Source organism: Carica papaya, chromosome 1 (assembly GCF_054855325.1).
Source record: "Carica papaya isolate Zhongbai chromosome 1, ASM5485532v1, whole genome shotgun sequence".
Taxonomy (NCBI): Eukaryota; Viridiplantae; Streptophyta; class Magnoliopsida; order Brassicales; family Caricaceae; genus Carica; species Carica papaya.
The window spans coordinates 8,984,589-9,005,628 of NC_142309.1; the positions used below are offsets into that span (position 1 = coordinate 8,984,589).

Here is a 21,040-nt window from a genome sequence, read left to right on the forward strand (position 1 = left end):
AACAATTGAGCTCACTCGGTACGCCCCTCAGAGCGGGGTTTCTCATGGCATGGTTCAAGCTTTTACACCAATGGGCAATGCAGCAATACATATACATATAAAGAGAGAGGCGGAGCAGCAACATATATATATATATATATATATAGAAAGAGATGTCACGTGCACATCTTTAGGGTAGAAAGGCTAGAATAGAAGGGGCAAGTAATAAAGCTATATTCTCCACAAGCTATATTCATATAGAATTCATTTATGTTCAAGGACCAAACAACAACCCATAGAACTTTACACTACTACAACTAGAATCACCTCACAAGTTTTTTACTTTTACAATCAGAACCTAGGAAATCAAAGGGCAAGTTTGTTATTAATAATAATTTTTTCCCGCCAAAATGGTAAAGGAATTATGACTCGGAGGGATCTCCACTTTGTTTTAAAAAAATTACATTATAGTTATAGAAGATTTCCTGCTGAATGATCTCCAAGTGGTTGATCTAGGTGAGAAAGTTAGTCCAAAGATTTCCTTGGGCGCCTGGCTTGGCTCTACCAACCCAATCAACTTTGCAACAAGTGCAGCACTCTCCTTTATATGCTCCATATCTTTAGTCTCTGTCCACAAGCGCTGTGTCAACTGTAGGCCTCTCAGTTTTGTCTTCAAATTTATACCCCACTTCTGGTAAAGTTTCTCTCTCTCCCTTCTCGAGAACTTCTTTTTTATTTGTCTGCTTAGCATTTCCCTCTCCCGGCTGAGAGCCTTCGCACTGTCCCTGCGACCAGAAATGCTATATGGAAGGAGTTTCTACACATTTATATATTTCATGCAGAAGCCACCTCTTGTTACAGCAATAACGTCTTAAGTATGGCTGATTCTAGGCAATATGAAGAGCACGAGAACTTCACTTATCAATACCCTTAAGTACCACCCAAAAAAAAAAAAAGAAATCGAATATTGTAAAACAAGGCTGTAAATGTTCTCTTCACCAATGCATGGCCTACTGTATGAATTCCAATTTTCATGTTTTTCTAGTGGTGCCATACATTTATGTGCTGGCACATTCCTTATTACTAATATGTCCATATTGGCCTATTTGTTCGAGCACATAATTACAGCCTGAGAATATATACACTACAACAACAAAAGAATTGCTTGAGCCAAGATGCTTTGTGTAATGGTAATGTATTTTCTATCTAAAGGGTATATATTGCCCAACACCTTGATTTTAGAAGCTACCGTAGTGCTACAGAGGATATGTAACCTATACCTTGTTTTATTCATGTTATTTATTAGTTCAAAGTGTACATACCTCGATTCGTCAGATCCGTGGGAAAAGGTTCCCTTAAGAAAGGACAATCTCCTGAGCTCTACTTCCATATATACAGAGTCTGAAGGGTCACCTTTGAAAAGCAAGAAGAAATAGGTTCTATGGATCAGTGGTACACTGCATAACACCCAGAGTTCAATTATTTTTCTCTGCTGCCGCTCAAATTCAGAGGTCCAATCAGAATCAGGTGTCGTGGTACATTGCACTGTCCCTAGGTCAATATCGGTTATTATTTCTTTAGATTTGTTAATCTTAGATGCTGCTTCCGCCACCTATTAGACATAAGCAAACCATTGACAATGAATCATATATTAGAACTCAAATAATACAATAAGCTAATGCTAGCATAAGTTATTAGATCATATTGTATCTTTTTCAAGTAAACTTTAATGATACTCCTATTGAGTACATATGTAACACAGTCGACTCACGGTATACATAACTCATAACTCAAACTTATATTCTCATAAAAAAAGGATGAAAGTGTTCACCATTTAACTAGAAATAGCTAGTGTTCTATATTTTATTAGTTGAAGATAAAACTAATATTGTGCAAAATACAAGGCTGTTGAAAGTAAGTCCAGAGTTTGAAATCCATTTACAGAAATGAGACAGTGTTCCTATTAAAAAGGAACATTCCATAAAAATGATAACAATAAAAAAAGGTGCAGCTGAGGATAGTCTCATTTAAGAAATTTTACAATAAGGCCAAGTACCTCGTGCCTATTAACAATCTCAGTTTTCTCGATTCACTTTTCTCAGAAGCTGTGTGCTTTCTAGAAATCTTGACCCTAATATTACGTTGGCGCTAGAAAATGATCATACAAATTACTCAATATCTTCCTCGATTCTTTTTTGTTCATAGATAGCATGTGAGGTTCAACCAATATATAAGATGGGAAGAATAGAAAGAAATCAAAGCAAAAACTAGAAATGATAACCAATCAAGAGAAAAATTAAACAAATAAAAATTTATATATCATAACTAAAAGAAGAGAAATATGCTTGCTTCTCACCGAATCATCATCAGATTGCTTTTGTGACTCAAGTTTGGCCATTTCATTAACTCCAGCAACAGCACCATGGGTACCACAAGTATTTCCTACACCTAGTTCTTTGGTTATCTGAGTATTCTCTGGCTGTTTGCCCGTCTCGTTTTTTCCAGCAACAACATCAGAAACCTGACTTGCATTCTCTGACTTAAGTTTGGCTATTTCATTCAATGCAGCAACAAAGTCCTGCATAACACTGGAATTATCTGCATCTGATTCTTTGTTGCTATCTGCATCCACAGAAAAGGAACTAATCGTGCTCTCTGCTTCAGTGGAAGATATAGAAGTTTGAGAGGCTTTCCTTGATAAATGTCCCATGCTGGAAGCATATCTAAATTCAGACTGCTTCCGCGGAAAGCTCAAGGGCCTTGTGAAATCCTTTCCATACAAAACAGGAGTCCTGCTCTCTTTCTGTTCTTTCTCAGACCAAATAGCAGATGGGGCACTCACGAGAATCTCTCTGCAGCTTCTGCTTCTTGAAAAAGGCAAACCACCTGGACTAGGAAAACATGATTCAGGGGAAGGAGAGCTCTCTAGTGGGTGAAGACCAACAAGCAAATTGATAGTTTTTTGCAATTTCTGAACTTTTTCTTTCAATGCATCATAATCCATATTAATATGACTTGAATGCCTATCACCCGTCCGGGGGGATGAGACCGTTTCTTCAGATTTAGCCCATTTCATAGATAAATCATCTTTTTTCATCTCATAAGCAGATGAGAACATGTCAGCTTCTTCTTCTTCTCTTTTAAGACTTGGTGACTCCATTTCAATGAATTGATCTTGCTTGCCTATGTCCTTGGATTCTTCATCAGTCCTTCCAGCAGTCTCTTCCCAACCTGGACATGGTCCGGGCGCTACAAATTGAGGAGTGCTATCATCAGCCCGTACAACAATATTTTTGGATTCTTCGTCAGTCCTTACAGCAGTCTCTTCCCAACCTGGATATGGATCAGGCCCTACAAATTGAAGAGTGCTATCATCAGTCCGTACAGCAATATCTTTGGATTCTTGGTCAGTCCTTAGAGCACTCTCTTCCCAACCAGGACAAAGATTCGCCCCAACAAATTGAGGAATGCTATCATCAGCCCTTGCAGCAATATCTTTGGATTCTTCATCAGTTCTCGCAGCAAGATCTTTGGATTCTTCATCAGTTCTTGCAGCAATCTCTTCCCAACCTAGACATGGATCGGGCCCAACAAATTGAGGAGTGCTATCATCCAGCAAAAAATTCTCTTCGGGGTTATCAGAAAGCTCCAAATAATGCTTATCAGAGTTAGGCGCAATGGCCTCATGAAATTCCTTAGATAGGTTGCATGTCAGATAGGTTGCATCTACCGAATCTGTTACTGAATATTCATCCGTTTTAGATACTTGATCCTCACCAGCTGATTGTAGTAAAGTCTCAACCCGAGATTGAGCCAGATCACGTTGCCAGGTCAACTCTATGATCTGTTTTTCCATCTGCATTTTGTCATTTCAGGAATAGCAAGGTAAGCAAGGTCTGATATTTTGAGTAAAAAGGTATAGAAAAAGTCAAAATCTTTTTCTTCAGTTGTTTTTCTCTTTCTTTCTTTTCAATAGGTACATTCTGGGAAAGTTTAAATCCAAATGCAATTCCACTTGCACCATTTCACAACAGCAACCAGTTCTCATCCAATATCAAACAAACCAAAATTAAAAATCGAAAGAAAAACCTTTTTAATATTTACTAGTAGTCAACCATAATAAGTCTAGTCTTTGGCTGTGTCACAAGGGTAAGTGCATTTACCTACAATCTCAAAAAGAGTATGACAAATTTGGATCTCATTCATTTAAGTTTCATGCAATTGGCAACCGATTTAGCTTTTATGATGAAGAAACTCTAAGATCTAATTGATGATTGAATCTTATTAGTATATAGCTGTATCAAATATGTTCTTTTCCATTTAAAAGAAACGGGTTTCGCCTCCGTCACAAAGCAGATGGTGCTTTGATGTAATATCTTGTTAAAAGCTTATCCAGCTTACTCTGACGATACCAAAAAAGAACTTCCGGGGGAGGGAGATACCTTTTGTTTTTGAAGAAGAATAATAATGTATTTATGTTTTTCACATGACAAATAACTTAAACATCACCTTTTGTATAAGTTGTTCTTTCTCCGTAAGTAACATTGTTGTAGAATCTGCACTGGTAGAAGCAGATCCTAAGTTTCTCAACTCACTCTCCATTCTAGCCAGTTCTCTTTGCAGTTGCCTGACCAAAATCTTGTCTGACACCACAAAGTTTATTCGTGCGTTAGTAGACACCTCTTTGGCACAACTTGCGAAGAATAAGGTGTTTTTTGACTGCTCAACATGACTTCGAGCTGGGCTCATGGTACAAATTATAGCTGTTCTGGCATTGCCTCCTAGTGAATTTTGCAGTATACGGGTTAGCTTAGAGTCTCTGTAAGGTACATGGCCATTTCTTCCCTTGCTGTATCCGATGATGACCGTAAATGGGCAAGTAATAGTAAGTATTTTATGCTTAAGAGTAAAACTATTAAGAAATAACTAGAAGAAAGAGCTCCGCATAAAACAACAAAAACAATTTCAGATGTTAGGAAGCTAGCAGAAAGAAAACACTCGCTGACTGCTTGATGAAAATCAAGGTCAGTGGAGCGGGTCATACCATGAATTCTAGATTACGAAATATACACCTTTAGCTAAGGCATTCAGAAAGATTTGATGATCATTGCTATAAATAAAAGTTCTAAGTTGCACAGAGAAGACAATGACGACCACACCCTGTCTAAATCACACTTCATTGCCTTTAACGGTAGCAGAAATGATTTTTTCTTGGTTGAATGCTTGCAAACCATCGCCATTCAGTCAGAAAATTTTATTTGCACAGGTACCTTAATGGCTTAATGCAAGTAGAAACCTTAACAGTCTATCTTTAAGAATGGAAATTTTGTGGCTGCACTTGATCACCTTAATAGAATGCGGCTTGAATTCCTAGGACACGTTAATAGAGTGGGAGGTTGGTTGCAATCCAGCTATACTTGCTTAAGAGAAAAGCATTGTCAATTTCATACAAAAAGCAAACATATTCACATTCTGGAGCAGGTCATACCTTGAATTCTATATACCGGTATTTCATGCGTGGTGTGCATGTTCATGAGCTTCCTTTGTGAAGAGTTTTAAAAGAAAGAATTTCATATTCAAATTTGATATAAGAGTAGAAGAAAGCGATGGTCTAAAAGTAGATTTCTCTATCCATAGATATACATGAAGAAAACATGGAAAAAGATATGGATTTTTTTTTTTTGCAGCCATGTTATAAGAATTGGAAGGAAAATGCCGCGCAAACTTGTATCATGTTTGGATTCAAAAAATTATGTCATGTTTGTTTTTTTTTTTGTTCAGTTAGGCATACTATAAATTTCATCTAGGAAAATGCAAGTGATTTAGTACTATAGCAAATTACAATATTGTAATCTATTTAATGTTAAATTAATCAAAAACATATTTCCAGATATTTATTTACTAAACTTGATAGTAAAATGAGCACAACTCATTTCACGGATTTAAAAAGATAAAAAATTTCAAAGTAAACAGTGATACATTAGAAAACATATAAACGCCCTAACTTAACAAATTTTTAGCCGTCTGTTTAAAAGCAAGCTGAAACTTGTTACTACCCAGAATAAGAATTTCAACCAACCTTAATTTGCGAATCACAGTTCCAAGAGTTAATAAACTGCGATTTATGTGGCTGCCTTCTTTTAGTCTTGCACCAGCAGATAATGTTTGAGAAGCACGCTCGCTTCCAGCTAGATCAACAAAATTCTGTAAAATTGGACCAATGTTCATGTTTGTTGGCATTAGACAAAGAAGAGAAAAAAAAAATTGGAGTGGAAAATCATCTAAATTCTTCATTAACTGGCCTTAAAAATACATTAGAAAAGGTTTTAGTCTTACTGTCTACAACAGCAGATTTTTCTGCATAAAGAAATATATTTTGCTAACTTAAGCAATCTAAATTCTAAATTAATATTTTGTAAACAAGCTTATCCACTAATACATGTAATACAGAACTGATTAAAAAAACACACTTAAATTTGGACACAACTTATAATTTTAGCTGAACAGCAAAAATGAAACACTAAAGCTCCTTGACATTTTTACTGAAAGCACCAAGCATGAATCTTAATGTTGCAAACTTAAATCTTGATAGTCCCTTCATGAAAATTTTAGTCATTTGTTCATTGGACCTACAGGGCAGCAAGTTGACCTTCTCCTCTTTTTCAGTGTCCTTCACAAAATGGTAGTTGATCTTGATGTGTTTTGTTTTGTCATGAAACATTAGGTTCTTGCTACGGCATTTGCAGATTAATAATCACAAAAGATCATTGTAGCTTCCTTTTGCTTCTGATTCAAGTCAGCAAGAAACATCCTCATCCAAACAGCTCGATTGACACCAGTTGTGGCTGTAATATAATCTATCTCTGCAGTTGATTGAGCAACCTTTCTTGTTTGCTTGATGGAAGGCATACCCTTTCAACTTATCACTGTAGTTCCAAGACAAAAAACATAACCTGAACTACTCTTCATGTTATCAACTGAACTAGCTCAATCACTGTTTGTAAATCCAATTAACTTCACACCAGAAACCCTTCTATACCAAATGCCATAATTTACAATTTTATGTTGATACCTCAACAATCTCTTTCCAAATTTCTAAATGCAATTCGGTTGAACTTTGCATGAATATGGAAAGTAGTTGATGTAGGATAAAAAGAGTTTGAAGAGAAAACTTAGAGAAAATCTATTAAGAACCAAATTTGGAGATCTTGAATTTCGATAATCAAACAATATTTCAATGTTTGAATAATAATCATAAATAGTCTACCTAATAACTAAACTAGGTACCTTAATTGTGGGCACTAAATACATCAAAAATAGAAAATTTAAAAAACCTACTAAAATGGAAAAATAAATTAAATAGAAATAACTAGAGGAATAAAAAATCTAGAAAATAGAAAATATAAGAAATAGGAAAACAAATCATCCTATTTCCTTTATTGTAGAACTTTCCAAAACTTAGAAAAGGAAATCAAAACTTTCTAACCTTTTTAGTTAACTTCCCAAAAGGTTTATATTCTTTTATTGATTCTGTCTCATATTTCTATTATTGAAATATGTCTACTTTACGAGCTTCTTATTCTGCATCAGTAGTCTTGTGGCAAACATAACATCTTGTCTTGTTGCAGGCAAGTAGAGCAAATGATCAACTCAACATCCCCTACTTGTTGCACGTGCAAGGTAGTTGCTTGATCTTCTATTGCAGCAAGTGGTCATCAATTTTTGCATATCAGACTCTTTGAGTTTGTTTTAATTTAGCTAAAGCTTTCTATAGCAAATAAGCCATTCTCTTCTCCTTCAGAACCCAATGGCTATTCAACATAAATCTACTCCTTCAAGTAGTCACTTAAGAAGGCTGACTTAACACCAAGTTGATAGATCTTCCAATTCAGTTCTTTTGATTTCTAAGTTGATGATTAATCTCATTGTGCCATATCTTACTACTAGGGCAAAGGTGTCAATCAAATCAATGTTTGGTGCATCCTTTAACAGCCAATCTAGCATTCAATATGTTAAGTAAGCCATCAACATTCAACTTGGTCTTATCCATCCACTTGAGCCCTAAAACTTCTTGTTGACAAGTTTTGTGGATAGAACCCAAGTCTTTTTCTTCTTGATCATCTTTACTTCTTCCTCCATAGCGTCTGTCCATGCTAATGATTACAATGCTTCGTCAAAATTGGTTGGTTCCAATAGGGCAAAATTGCACCTATCATAAATGACTTGAAGAGTTTTTATACCTTTTACAGCACAATCAGAATATGTTTTAGTGTTCACACTTGATTCTCCTCCTCAGCAGACACTTCTTGATCTTTAATAACATCTTGGCAAAAACTTCTTGACTTTTAATAACATCTAGCAGTGCAAACTACTTTGTTGAAGCTTTAAGTTTTGCTCTTTCCCAATTCCAGTAAGCATTTTCCTCGACTTTGACGTTTTTTACCATAATCAACTTTTTTGTTTGATTGTTGAAGACTTTATACCCTTTAACAATGTTGTTAATGCCCCAAATTGGGGTTTTTTTATCCAACTTGTCTCTTTTAACTTTTGAAACAAGAATACAACAAATAATTCCAAAAGCCTCAACTGCTCTGTTGCTGGCTTCCTTCCTTGCAAAGCTTTATTCTGTATTTTACCATTTCAAGGCCTTTCTGGTAGCCTATTTTGAATGTGAATTGTTGTGTGTACAATTTCTACCAAAAATTCTTTGCTAATTTCTTCTCAAGCAACAAACATCTGGTCATCTTCATACTAATTCTATATTTTCTCACTCACCTCATTTTGTTGATGTGTGTAAGCAACATTAAGTAGGTGATGAATCTTAGTTTCATTCAAGAACTTGTTGAAGTTCTTATTGATGTACTCTTTACCATTATTTGATCTAATGTTTCTTATCTTCATTCCACTTTGATTTTCTACTATATGTTGAAGACTTGACACCCCAAAGCTTTAGATTTCTATTTCAAAAAATACACCTAACATATACTTGAGTAAGCATTAATAAATATTGGAAAATACTTACTTCCGCTCAAGAACAAGTGCTAATTGATCCACATAAATCAGTGTATGGTAACTGCAGTTTTCTGTAGCTCTCTAGGCTGCCCTTTTTTGGAAAAATTAATTTCTTTTGCTTTCCAAATTCACACACTTCACAAACTCCATTTCTACTACACTCTCTTCTAACTAGGACTTTAAGGATCTACTGGTTGTACTATCAAATCTCCTATGTCAAAGCAGAGAATTATTTTCCATGCGTAAGTGACTTGTACCACAATAAAGTTAAGCTCCTGTTCTTTTTCTTGACAGACATGATCTCACAACCATTGACGAAATTAATGATGCATGATTTGTCCTTAAAAGAAAACAAATATTTTTTCTTAAGCATTTGTCTTACACTAAGTAAATTGTTTTTGTCTAATCTACCAAAAACAACACATTAGAGATTTGTTTTGTACTTGAATATGTCATTATTGTAGTATTTCCCTTTTCTTGAACCTCCAAATACTCCCCACTTCTTATTCTGACCTTTCACAACTTTTGGCTTTAATTCACCTTGTTCTCCTTTGTTCTTGCAAACTTTCTTCACATGCTCGAACCTTTTAAATGCTATGAACTAGATTCCAGGCTTATACAATATTTCTCACGATGGCTGGTCCTTCTGCAATTAGAACATGATAGGTAGCTGCCTTTCTTGTTACCTTCTCTATTCCTGTTGCGTTCTTGCTTTTTCTTGTTGCAACTTCCTTTTCTACCATTGTTTCCTTGAGGTTTTCATTTGTTCTTCATCACAAAAGCACTTTTTGTTACATGATTCATTCTTAAGGATTTCCTCAGCTCAGTAGCTTGGAGAGTATCACAAGTTCAGTTGGTGTTATTGTTGAAAATCCTTAGAATCTTCAAGAGAAGATAAATTTGCTTTAAACCTTTCCTTGAAGACTCACAAAGACCTTCTACACCACCCTCTTGTCAGTGAGCTCTTTGCCCAATATTCTTACTTGATGCACAACCTTTGTGACTGTATATGTGAAGACTTTTGTATTTCCTGAATCTCCCATTCTAAGAACCTCAAATTTTCTTCTTAGGTTAAGTACCTGTATTTGCTTGGAATTTCTCCTTAATTCTATATCAAGCTGCTTTTTCAGTTTAACAAGACATAATCCTAGAAAGATATCTCAGGCAGAACTGAGTGTAAAAGAGAGAGCCTTGAATTTCTTTGTTGTCTCTTTTGCATGATGCTTCATTTGAGCAACCATCAGTTTGCTCTCAGGAGAAGAGGTTCTTCACCAACATCCACAGCTTGTCAATGATATATTCCTTTTGATTTGCCATCCATTCTAACAGCCCACAACTGGTAATTTTCGTCACTGAAGATAGAAGGTAAGAAATAGATTGAACTACCAGAGGCCATTTCAGTTCTGTGAGGTAGTTTTTTAGTTTTTGCAGCTAATTTTTCTTCTTTCATGGTCTCGTTTGTAAGAGCTATAAGACTCTAGCATTATTTGGGCAAAGAAGAAGAGAAGAAGAATTTTGGAGGGAAGAAAAATTTTTGGGGAAAAAAAAAATCTGAATTTTTCACTAACCAGCCTTAAAAGTACATACAAAAGGTCTTAATCTTACTCTATGGTAGCAGGTTTTCCATAAAAGAAACATGCTCTACTAACTTAATCAATTAGAGTCTACATTTTACATTTCCTAAACAAGCTTATCCACTAATTCAAGTAACATATGACTAAAACCATAAAGATAAAACATTTAAACTTGGACATAAACTTGCAACTCTAGCTGGATAGTAAAAATGCCAAACGCTAACAATGTTCAAGATCAAACATTATTCAACCTTAAGCTTTCAGAGAAAAGGCCATTTTATTAATTTCTAATTTTAAAGAAAATAGTTTATACTATACCACAGCAGCTGCAAGAGAGCTTGAATTTTCAGCTCCATATTCACGGGCAGAACTTTCAACAGTCTGGAGAAATCCATTATTAAATTCAAGAAGTAAGAATAATTCCTTGCCTTAAACATGGAAATACTACCAATTGAATGAGTAGCATACCAGTCGAAGAATTTGATGAGACCTGGAGCTAGTTTCATTTAGAGAGGTCTCTCCTATTTGCCTTTGAGCTGCAAAGTGCAACAAAAAACTTAAGATATGATATTACCCAATATAAAAAAAACAAGGTATAATATCATGAGTTAATATACCTTCACATATTGAAAGGAGCTCCTCTAGATGGTTCTGGTCTCTCAGAATCTCCTCTGTGAGTCTCTCAACAACAGTTCCTCTCTGTAAAAAATTAATCATTGGTGACGTTAAAATTTATCAAACAAAGTTACTTAAGGAACAAATATATTCCAAATAAAAAGAAGCAGTGTGTCCACCTCTGGATCATCTAGGAGTCTTAGGGGAGTACTATCGGAGCTGAGGAGGTCTCTAACAGCTTCATTATAGATCTCTATGGCTGAGAATTTAAGAACAAATTCTCTGTCTTTACACTAGAAGATAAGAGTAAAAGAATATATCAAGTGCATGCCACACCCCAAGGATCATAACTGAAAAATAAAGTACTCGAAATGGAAAATGTGTTTTACCCTATCTATGTACTGGAAGATATCTGCTATTGCATATTCAGTGACTCCACTCATCGTGTATGTCTTACCACTGCTAGTCTGGCCGTATGCAAATATGCTTGCTGGAGATGTTTGATAATAAGGAATGATTCAACTAATCTTGAATCATAGAATATGATGAAAACAAAACAATAAAGGAAATTTTGCTCACAGTTAATGCCACTGAGTGCAGAAAGAGCAACATCCTTGGCTCCTTGCTCATATACCTGCTTCGTGGGGCAGTCCCAACCAAATACTCTGTCTATCCCCATTAAATTGATCAAAATAAAACAAGGGGCCAGGAGTTAGAGTGGAAGCAGAAAAATGCATTAATGAAGTTGATATAAACTGGGAAATAAGTTGGCAGATATTTCCCCAGGAAAGATTGTAATTACATATGAAATTAGAAAAGAAAAAGAAGTTGCTGGTGGTTCGCTGTATATAGCAAATTCAATTATCCACCAATAATCCGTGAAATTTGAAATTGAAAGTGAAAATATAAATCCAGGTGAAGAAATAGATTAGTGATAGATGAAGAAATGGAAAAGACATACCAAACGTGTAGGCGGAGGGTAACATAGACCTCTCTGGTAAGCCGTGTCTACAAACAATGGTGGTGTTGTTAATGCATTCCCAGTCCGAGATATCGTTCCTGGTGGTTTCTTTGTCATTCAAAGGCCTCAATCTCACTGAAACAAGAATGTTCTCGTCCTGACCACCCGTTCCCTCAGTTTCCCCGCGCATGACTTCCTCCGTTCCCGTACTTATCACCCCTTCCTCTTGTTTCTGAGAGCTTAATTTTCTGAGAAAGAGAAGAGAGAGAAATTTGAGAAATCAAAGAAACTTGTAAGTGTTGTTCGTTGAATATGCAGGCAGATGTAAGATGTATACCTGGTCATATTATGGTTGTGAAATTATCCTTCCATCATCTGCAAAGTTGGTGGAATGGTGAATCGATTGAGAATGAATGTGAATGTAGAAAGCAAAAATGAAGAGAAAAGAAGAAGAAATTAGGGGTGGGGTGGGGTGCGGTTGGTCTCTCCCTCGTCCTCGGGAGGGTTTTGGAAGAGGGAAAGGGGGAGAAGCAGAATGGTATTTGGCTATCCTGTATACATTCATCATTCTGTTTCCACTCTGGTTGGCTTTGCCTCCCTCCACCCTTGAATCATAACGGCCATAGCCTAATTATATTAACCGTCTATCTTATCCTACTCAGCTCATATATCATATTATTATGGTATTCATGTTGGAGTTGAGTAATATAAAACTGGTTATTTAAATTTTCAATTCAAATAATAATGAATTAAAATTTTGACCCGGTCATAATCTTTGGGAAATCTAATTAATTAGTTTTTGTTTTTTTAAAAAAAATTAAAGAATTAAAAAATAAAAAAATTTATTATTATTTTTAGTTTAGATGGGATTTTTTTATTGCATGAGATTTATCACTATTCAAGGGTGCTATAAAAAAAAATTATAATGATCAAATTTAAGAAGAAATAAGATTATAATAAAATTTTAACAATATGACTAAAATATAATTTATAAAATTTTATAGTCAAATAATTAATATAACAACTATATCATTAAAAGTCATTGTACATTCATGTAATTCGATATTATGATATTTGTGTTGGTATTTTTGTTATAAGAATAAGTATCATTCTTGCATAAATTACATGTCAAAGTGAGAGTCTAAATATGATGGTAATGTACAATTTATTTTTTAAAATTTAATTTCGTTATAATTAACTTATACAAAAAGAATGAATTATACTTTAATACTAACAAATTAAAATTATTTTTATGTATTTTCATCAAACTAATATTTATTTATGAATCAAACTATGTAGAGTTAATTAGTATCTAATATGATCCATCACTATGAATATAACAATAATAATATTTTGCGATTATGTATAATAAATAATTTTAAAAATTTGTAGCCTGATAATAAAAAAAAAATTCTCTTAATAACGTTGACTTAAATGTTACTAAATTATATATAATAATTATTATATTTTAATAATATTCACACCTAAAATCTTTTTCCTAAAATCTTCAAACTCTATCTTCTGGCTTCACTTCAAAAGCCTATTATCAACGGCTTGTTTTGACTTGGTCTATGCTTGTGTTATAGTTGGTAGAAATATTTTGAAAACAACTATAAGATAAAACTAGCTATAAAAGTGCTCTCAATCTAAAAATGTTGAAAGAATAAAAAAATTATTATTGTAATTATTCAAATAATATATTACTAAATCATATATAATAATTATTATATTTTAATAATATTTGGTAATGTATAATTTATTTTTTTAAATTTAGTTCCGCTATACTAAATCATATATAATAATTATTATATTTTAATAATATTCAGTAATGTATAATTTATTTTTTAAACTTAGTTTCGCTATAATTAACTTACACGAAAAGAATGAAGTATATTTTAATATTAACAAGTTAGAGTTACTTTTATGTATTTTCATCAAACTAATATTTATTTATGAATCAAACTATATAGAATTAATTGGTATCTAATATAATCTGTAGCTCTAAATATAAAAATAATAATATATTATGATTATGTATAATAGATCATTTTAAAAATTTATAGTCTGATAATAAAAAAGAAAGAAATTTTTCTTAATAAGGTTGACCTAAATGTTACTAAATCATATATAATAATTATTATATTTTAATAGTATTTGGTAATGTATAATTTATTTTTTTAAACTTAGTTCCGCTATAATTAACTTACACGAAAAGAATAAATTATACTTTAATACTAACAAGTTAGAGTTACTTTTATGTATTTTCATCAAACTAATGTTTATTTATGAATCAAACTATATAGAATTAATTGGTATCTAATATGATCAATCGCTCTGAATATAAAAATAATAATATCTTATGATTATGTATAATAGATAATTTTAAAAATTTATAGTCTGATAATAAAAAAGAAAGAAGTTTTTCTTAATAAGGTTGACCTAAATATTACTAAATCATATATAATAATTATTATATTTTAATAATATTTGATAATGTATAATTTATTTTTTTAAACTTAGTTCCGTTATAATTAACTTACACGAAAAAAATGAATTATACTTTAATATTAACAAGTTATAGTTACTTTTATGTATTTTCATCAAACTAATATTTATTTATGAATCAAACTATATAGAATTAATTAGTATCTAATATGATCTATCGCTCTGAATATAAAAATAATAATATTTTATGATTATGTATAATAGATAATTTTAAAAATTTATAGTCCGATAATAAAAAAGAAAGAAGTTTTTCTTAATAAGGTTGACCTAAGTGTTACTAAATTATATATAATAATTATTATATTTTAATAATATTTGGTAATGTATAATTTATTTTTTAAAATTTAATTCCGCTATAATTAACTTACACGAAAAAAATGAATTATACTTTAATACTAACAAGTTAGAGTTACAAATATGTATTTTCATCAAACTAATATTTATTTATAAATCAAACTATATAGAATTAATTGGTATTTAATATGATCAATCGCTCTGAATATAAAAATAATAATATCTTATGATTATGTATAATAAATAATTTTAAAAATTTATAGTCTGATAATAAAAAAAAAGAAATTTTTCTTAATAAGGTTGACCTAAATGTTACTAAATCATATATAATAATTATTATATTTTAATAATGGTAATGTATAATTTATTTTTTTAAACTTAGTTCCGCTATAATTAACTTACACGAAAAGAATGAATTATACTTTAATACTAACAAGTTAGAGTTACTTTTATGTATTTTCATCAAACTAATATTTATTTATGAATTAAACTATATAGAATTAATTAATATATAATATGATCCATCGCTCTGAATATAAAAATAATAATATCTTATGATTATGTATAATAAATAATTTTAAAAATTTATAGTCTGATAATAAAAAAAAGAATTTTTTCTTAATAAGGTTGACCTAAATGTTACTAAATCATATATAATAATTATTATATTTTAATAATATTCACACCTAAAATCTTTTTCCTGAAAACCTTAAATTTTTAGAAATCTTCAAACTCTGTCTTCTGGCTTCACTTCAAAAGCCTACTATCAATGGCTTGTTTTGACTTGGTCTATGCTTGTGTTATAGTTGGTAGAAATATTTTAAAAACAACTATAAGATAAAACTAGCTATAAAGGTGCTCTCAATCTAAAATGTTGGTTAATTATATTATAAATTAACAATAAATGTTGAAAGGATAAGAAAATTATTATTGTAATTATTCAAAATTATTCTAAAATTTAAATTATCTAAATTAAATTGTTATATTATTTTATTCAATATAAATATAACTTTAAATAATTAATGTTTAGTTAATATTTAATATACAATTAAGAAATATACTTATCAAAAACATCATTCATATCTTATAACACAGTAATTTCTCAAATATCTCTTTTGTAGCTTTTGATTTCTACGTGAATAAACTTAGGTTTAGCGCAAGTAAGAAATTTTTAGGCATGTCTTTCGGCCAATTGCATAGAGATATGAAGTGGCTTCCTAATGCAATAATCTTGTTTTAGGTTGTTAAATTGCAAATGTTAATGAAGACATTTCTTTTATCATGTGTCGCTTAATAATTTATTTTATTATTTCGTGATAAAAGATTTATAAAAATATTGAGAGAAAACTCGGTTTGAGATGGAGATCACAAAAATGGTGAATCAAGCTTTTATTTCCTTAAATTTTTATAAAATGTTTGTAATTTTGATACCATAAACTTGAAATCTTTATGAATCTAATTTAGACTGGTATACATTATACTTATTTAAAAGTAATATCATTGGCGTTTTTAATTATTTGTAAATTTGATTAAAAAAAAAGTAAGAATATATGTGTTTATCGGAAAAGAAATTTTTTTAAATAATAAAATATCTATTATGACATTTCGAAGATTATTTTTTATATTCGAAATGATTATTATTGTATCATAAAAAGATATTTATTAAAAATAACTTGTGATCCATACATAAATGAGTATTATTGTGGGATCATGTGTGTTGGATGGATAGATTAAGAGTAGGAAAATACAAAATCAAAGAAATATTTTTTTATAAAGTATTTAATTAATTGTTGCGTAAAATATTATGTTGGCAAGTGATAAATATTTAAAACTTTATTAATTAAGTACAAAATATTTAATACATCTAAAAAATTGTGAAAAAAATTTGAGTCTGACCTTATATACTAATATTATTATATTTATTTGAAAAAATTTTATGATAATATGATATAATTAAAAATTAAAAAGAATTTAATAATTTAAAATAGATACGAAAGCATTTAAAGAGAGATTAATATTATCACGGTTTCGTTAAATACAAAGATTTTGGGCTATTATTAATTATTATGAAAATATTTTTTTATTGCTAATGATAATTTAACTATACACCAATCATAAATCACTTTTTGTAAACAACAAAAAAAAAAAAAAAAAAAAAAACTATGAAAATGACACCAAAAAAAGACTCTTCACATATCCAACATCTTTTTTACTTTAGTTGGATCTCATTTATTTTTATGTAAAAATAACTAAATTGTGATTTAAAAACTTTTAACAATTTCTGAAAAAGAAAAAATTATCAAAATTATATATTAAAAAAAATAATTTAGGAAATACTAAACTGGGCATATGAAATTAAAATGTTAAACATAAACCTAAATTAAGGCATAATTTTCACAATTACCCCAAAATTGATGCATAATTTTAGTTAATTTCATTATCAATCAACGCCTCTCTTTTTGGTCCCTCTCCCTCCTCCTTCCTTTCTCCACTAGTACCGTGATACATCTCTCGCCGTCTTCCCTTATCCACCTTCCATACCCTAGGCCTACCCAACACCCTCAATGGCCACCAGAGGGACCAGATCAGAGAAGGTCAAGAGAATTTTCCAACAATTCGATGCAAACCGGGACGGTGGCCTCAACAGAGACGAGATGGCGGCACTCGTTGTCGCTGTCAACCCTAGGGTCAAATTCAGCGACGAGCAGATCAATGCGATCCTCGACGAAGTCTTCCGTACATACGGCGAGTTCATAGATGGCGAGAAGGGCTTGACCTATGACGGTCTTCTGCGTACATACGACGACGGTGCCGGGGACGTGGACAGAGATTTTGACGCGCTTGGTCTTGAGCTCACCTTCGAAGAAAATAAAGGGACTTCCGTTGCATCTGAGCCGTCGTCGTCTTCTATTGTCGACGAGAAGACAATCGAGTCACAGAAGAAGCAGAGGACCGCGGCGTGGGCGGTGTCGCCTAATCACGGCATCGTTTTTGATGAGACGTGGAAGATTGTTGATGATTTGGAGATTCTGGTGAAGAGATTGAAAGCGAAGCAGGCTAAGGATGGGAAATTGAAAGGGGATAATTTTGATGCCTATTCGGATGCCGGTTGGTCGAGAGAGTTGGGGCCATCGACAGAAATCTCTGACAAAAGGATATTCTGGGAAGAGTCCGGCCATGATTACGCGATCTTCGTGAAGGAGTTGGCTGTTTTGAGGAGCAGGGCCGACGGGGCAAGATCCAGAGAGGAGGCGTTTGATGGGCATATGGCGATTGGTAGAGTTCTGTACGAACACCAGTTGTTTAAAGAGGCTTTGGTTAGTTTTAAGAGAGCTTGCGAGTTGCAGCCGATGGATGTGAGGCCCCATTTCAGAGCTGGGAACTGCTTGTATGTTGTCGGTAAGTTCAAGGAGGCTAAGGAGGAGTTCTTGTTAGCGTTGGAGGCGGCTGAGTCGGGTGGAAATCAATGGGCTTACTTGCTTCCTCAGATTTATGTGAACCTTGGAATTGCGCTTGAAGGCGAAGGTATGGTCTTAAGTGCTTGTGAGTATTATAGGGAAGCTGCAATTCTTTGTCCTACTCATTTTAGAGCTTTGAAACTATTGGGAAGTGCTCTCTTTGGGGTAGGGGAATATAGAGCCGCCGTCAAAGCTTTAGAAGAAGCTATTTTTATGAAACCAGATTATGCCGATGCGCATTGTGACTTGGCATCGGCTTTGCATGCCATGGGTGAGGATGAGAGAGCAATTGAAGTTTTCCAGAAAGCTATTGACTTGAAACCCGGTCATGTTGATGCATTGTATAATTTGGGTGGGCTTTATATGGACTTAGGTAGGTTTCAGAGAGCTTCTGAGATGTATACTCGGGTTTTGGCAGTATGGCCTAACCATTGGCGAGCACAGCTGAACAAGGCTGTGTCCTTGTTGGGTGCTGGGGAAACCGAAGAGGCTAGAAAGGCTTTGAAGGAAGCACTGAAGATGACAAATAGAGTAGAATTGCATGATGCAATATCTCACCTGAAACACTCTCAGAAGAAAAAGGCAAAGACTAACGGGAATGGCAATAGAGAGGGGGGGGCTTTTCTCGTTGTTGAGCCCTCCAAGTTTAAGACCGTCGGTGAGAGAACTACAGTAAGACAGGACTTGGCCAATGCACTTCAAATTAGGGCTTTTCAGAGAATTACCAGAGTGGGTCGATGTGATGTGGAGCTCCTGAAGAAGGAAATGAGAGAAAATGATGTTCCAGTTTCCTATTCTGGTGGCGGTGAACCTCAGAAATCTATACGCAAGCCTAACTTAGAGGAAATTCTCCGCAGGCTGCTTAATTCCCTGAAGCCTGAAACTTTCCAGGGAGCTGTCAAAGCCATAAATGAGAAAGTTCTCTCTGTGTTGGATGAAACAGGTTCAGGTAGGGTGGATTTAGGCATGTTTTATGCTGTCCTTGCCCCAATTTGCAGTGGCCATCCAGACAAGAGAAAGCAGGTAGCCTTTGATGCGCTTTTGTGGCGTCCAGTGAATGAAGATGGTTCTCAGATTAAAAAGGTCGATGCTGTTAAGTATATCAAATTCTTAAGAACCATTTATATTCCTACTCATGGAGCTAGTGAAATGATGGAAATTCATGGAGACGTGGATACATCAATGGTGTCCTTCAATGACTTTCTAGTCATGTTTGATGATCCTGATTGGGGTTTTGGTATCATGTCCACTCTACTGAAACTGGAAACAGGAGATCGTAACCGCCATGGACGCCATGCCTGCTCCGTTTGCCGTTACCCAATAATTGGGTCTCGTTTCAAGGAGATGAAGTGTCGTTTCAGTCTGTGTAATCAATGCTACAGCGAAGGGAAAGTGCCTCCTCCATTCATGCAGGAGGAGTACAAATTCAAAGAGTATGGGAGTGAAGGAGAAGCAATGAAAGATAAATGCACGTGCTTGACACTGCAACCCCATAATGGAGCGTAGCTAGTTCATATAGATTTTTGCTTTCTTTCTTTTCTTGGGTGGTTCTGTGTATTATGACAGCAGCAGGTTGTTTTAGTTGATGAGTGTGATATAGAAGATGCAGATGTTAAGTGGGTATTCTTCCCTTGTATAATAAACGGAGGAGTTTTTCTTTCTTTCTTTCTTTCTTTGTGTTTATTTTTTCTTTTGTAATTTTCAATTTCCCACAATGGTTATTGTAGAAAAAGAAATTCATTCCTAATTTGGTAATACCAGAGGGTGTATATTAACTGTATCTTATTTGGGTTCTGGTCTCCATGGAGCACAAGGAGTTTGAAAATCTTAATGGAGGAATAGTGTTGGGTTTTTATTTATATTCAACTGGTTTACAGTCTGGTTTGTCATTTATGCAATAGCATATTACCATGTTCAATTCCAGCTCTCTTCTGGTGATAGGGTATCCAAATATCTCTTATAAAATTTCTATTATTCGTTAACAAAATACTAAATTTAATCATTATTGTAATGATGATCTCAATTTCTTCACTCCTTTTTTATTGAACTTTCGAAATAAAAACTTAAATGGGTTGTTATTTTATTAATCAAAGTAAAAAAGAAATGGTGTATTCTAAAAATAAACTGTTTAAATAAATCAACATACACAAGTGAAAGTATTTTAATAGTTTATAACTAGTTCTAAATTGAGATGGGAGTCAACAAATTCATGTTGGGAAGTGCTGTCAATGATTGATTGATGGAGTTTGATTTGTAATTTGACGAGAAAGGTGATTGAGCACAAATTAAGCTTAGAAAGCGTACTCGTGGGACTGCTGCTTCATAATGCCTAACAACTACTCTGTATGTATATATATATAAATTATATTATTGACTGAAAATCATTGCCAACTATGCTTGCTTTTACTCGTCAAAGTAAGAGGAGATTTTATTTTTGAAGGACAAAAAGTCATGAAGCCATCAAAAAATTTAAGAGAAAGAAAGTCATAAAATGATTATTGAGAGATAATATGAAATGTTTGGTGAGGTCAGGTATGAGTGAAGTTCAGGCTTTACACATTTTATTTGTTAAGAAAAAAAAGTCAACTACTAGCACTTAAAAATATCTTCTCAAAAAACAGAGCAGCAGAATCATGGTGTAA

General features: G+C 33.2%; 2 protein-coding genes across 2 annotated transcripts; one reads left to right on the forward strand and one right to left on the reverse strand.

The window, feature by feature from the left end:
* Positions 1-202: 202 nt before the first annotated feature.
* On the reverse strand, positions 203-12,758 carry LOC110808486 (kinesin-like protein KIN-7I). Its single transcript, XM_022033993.2, has 13 exons — positions 12,479-12,758; positions 12,142-12,389; positions 11,760-11,849; positions 11,570-11,670; positions 11,360-11,473; positions 11,183-11,264; positions 11,034-11,101; positions 10,884-10,946; positions 6,059-6,183; positions 4,489-4,828; positions 2,336-3,835; positions 1,302-1,591; positions 203-764 (listed from the first exon to the last, which is right to left on the reverse strand). The coding sequence occupies exons 1-13, from the start codon at positions 12,484-12,486 to the stop codon at positions 440-442; spliced, it is 3,354 nt and encodes a 1,117-aa protein (XP_021889685.1). The 5' UTR covers positions 12,487-12,758; the 3' UTR covers positions 203-439.
* A 4,607-nt stretch (positions 12,759-17,365) lies between these two features.
* Positions 17,366-20,178, forward strand: LOC110808485 (putative TPR repeat-containing protein At1g05150). Its single transcript, XM_022033992.2, has one exon. The coding sequence runs from the start codon at positions 17,505-17,507 to the stop codon at positions 19,902-19,904; it is 2,400 nt and encodes a 799-aa protein (XP_021889684.2). The 5' UTR covers positions 17,366-17,504; the 3' UTR covers positions 19,905-20,178.
* Positions 20,179-21,040: the final 862 nt, after the last annotated feature.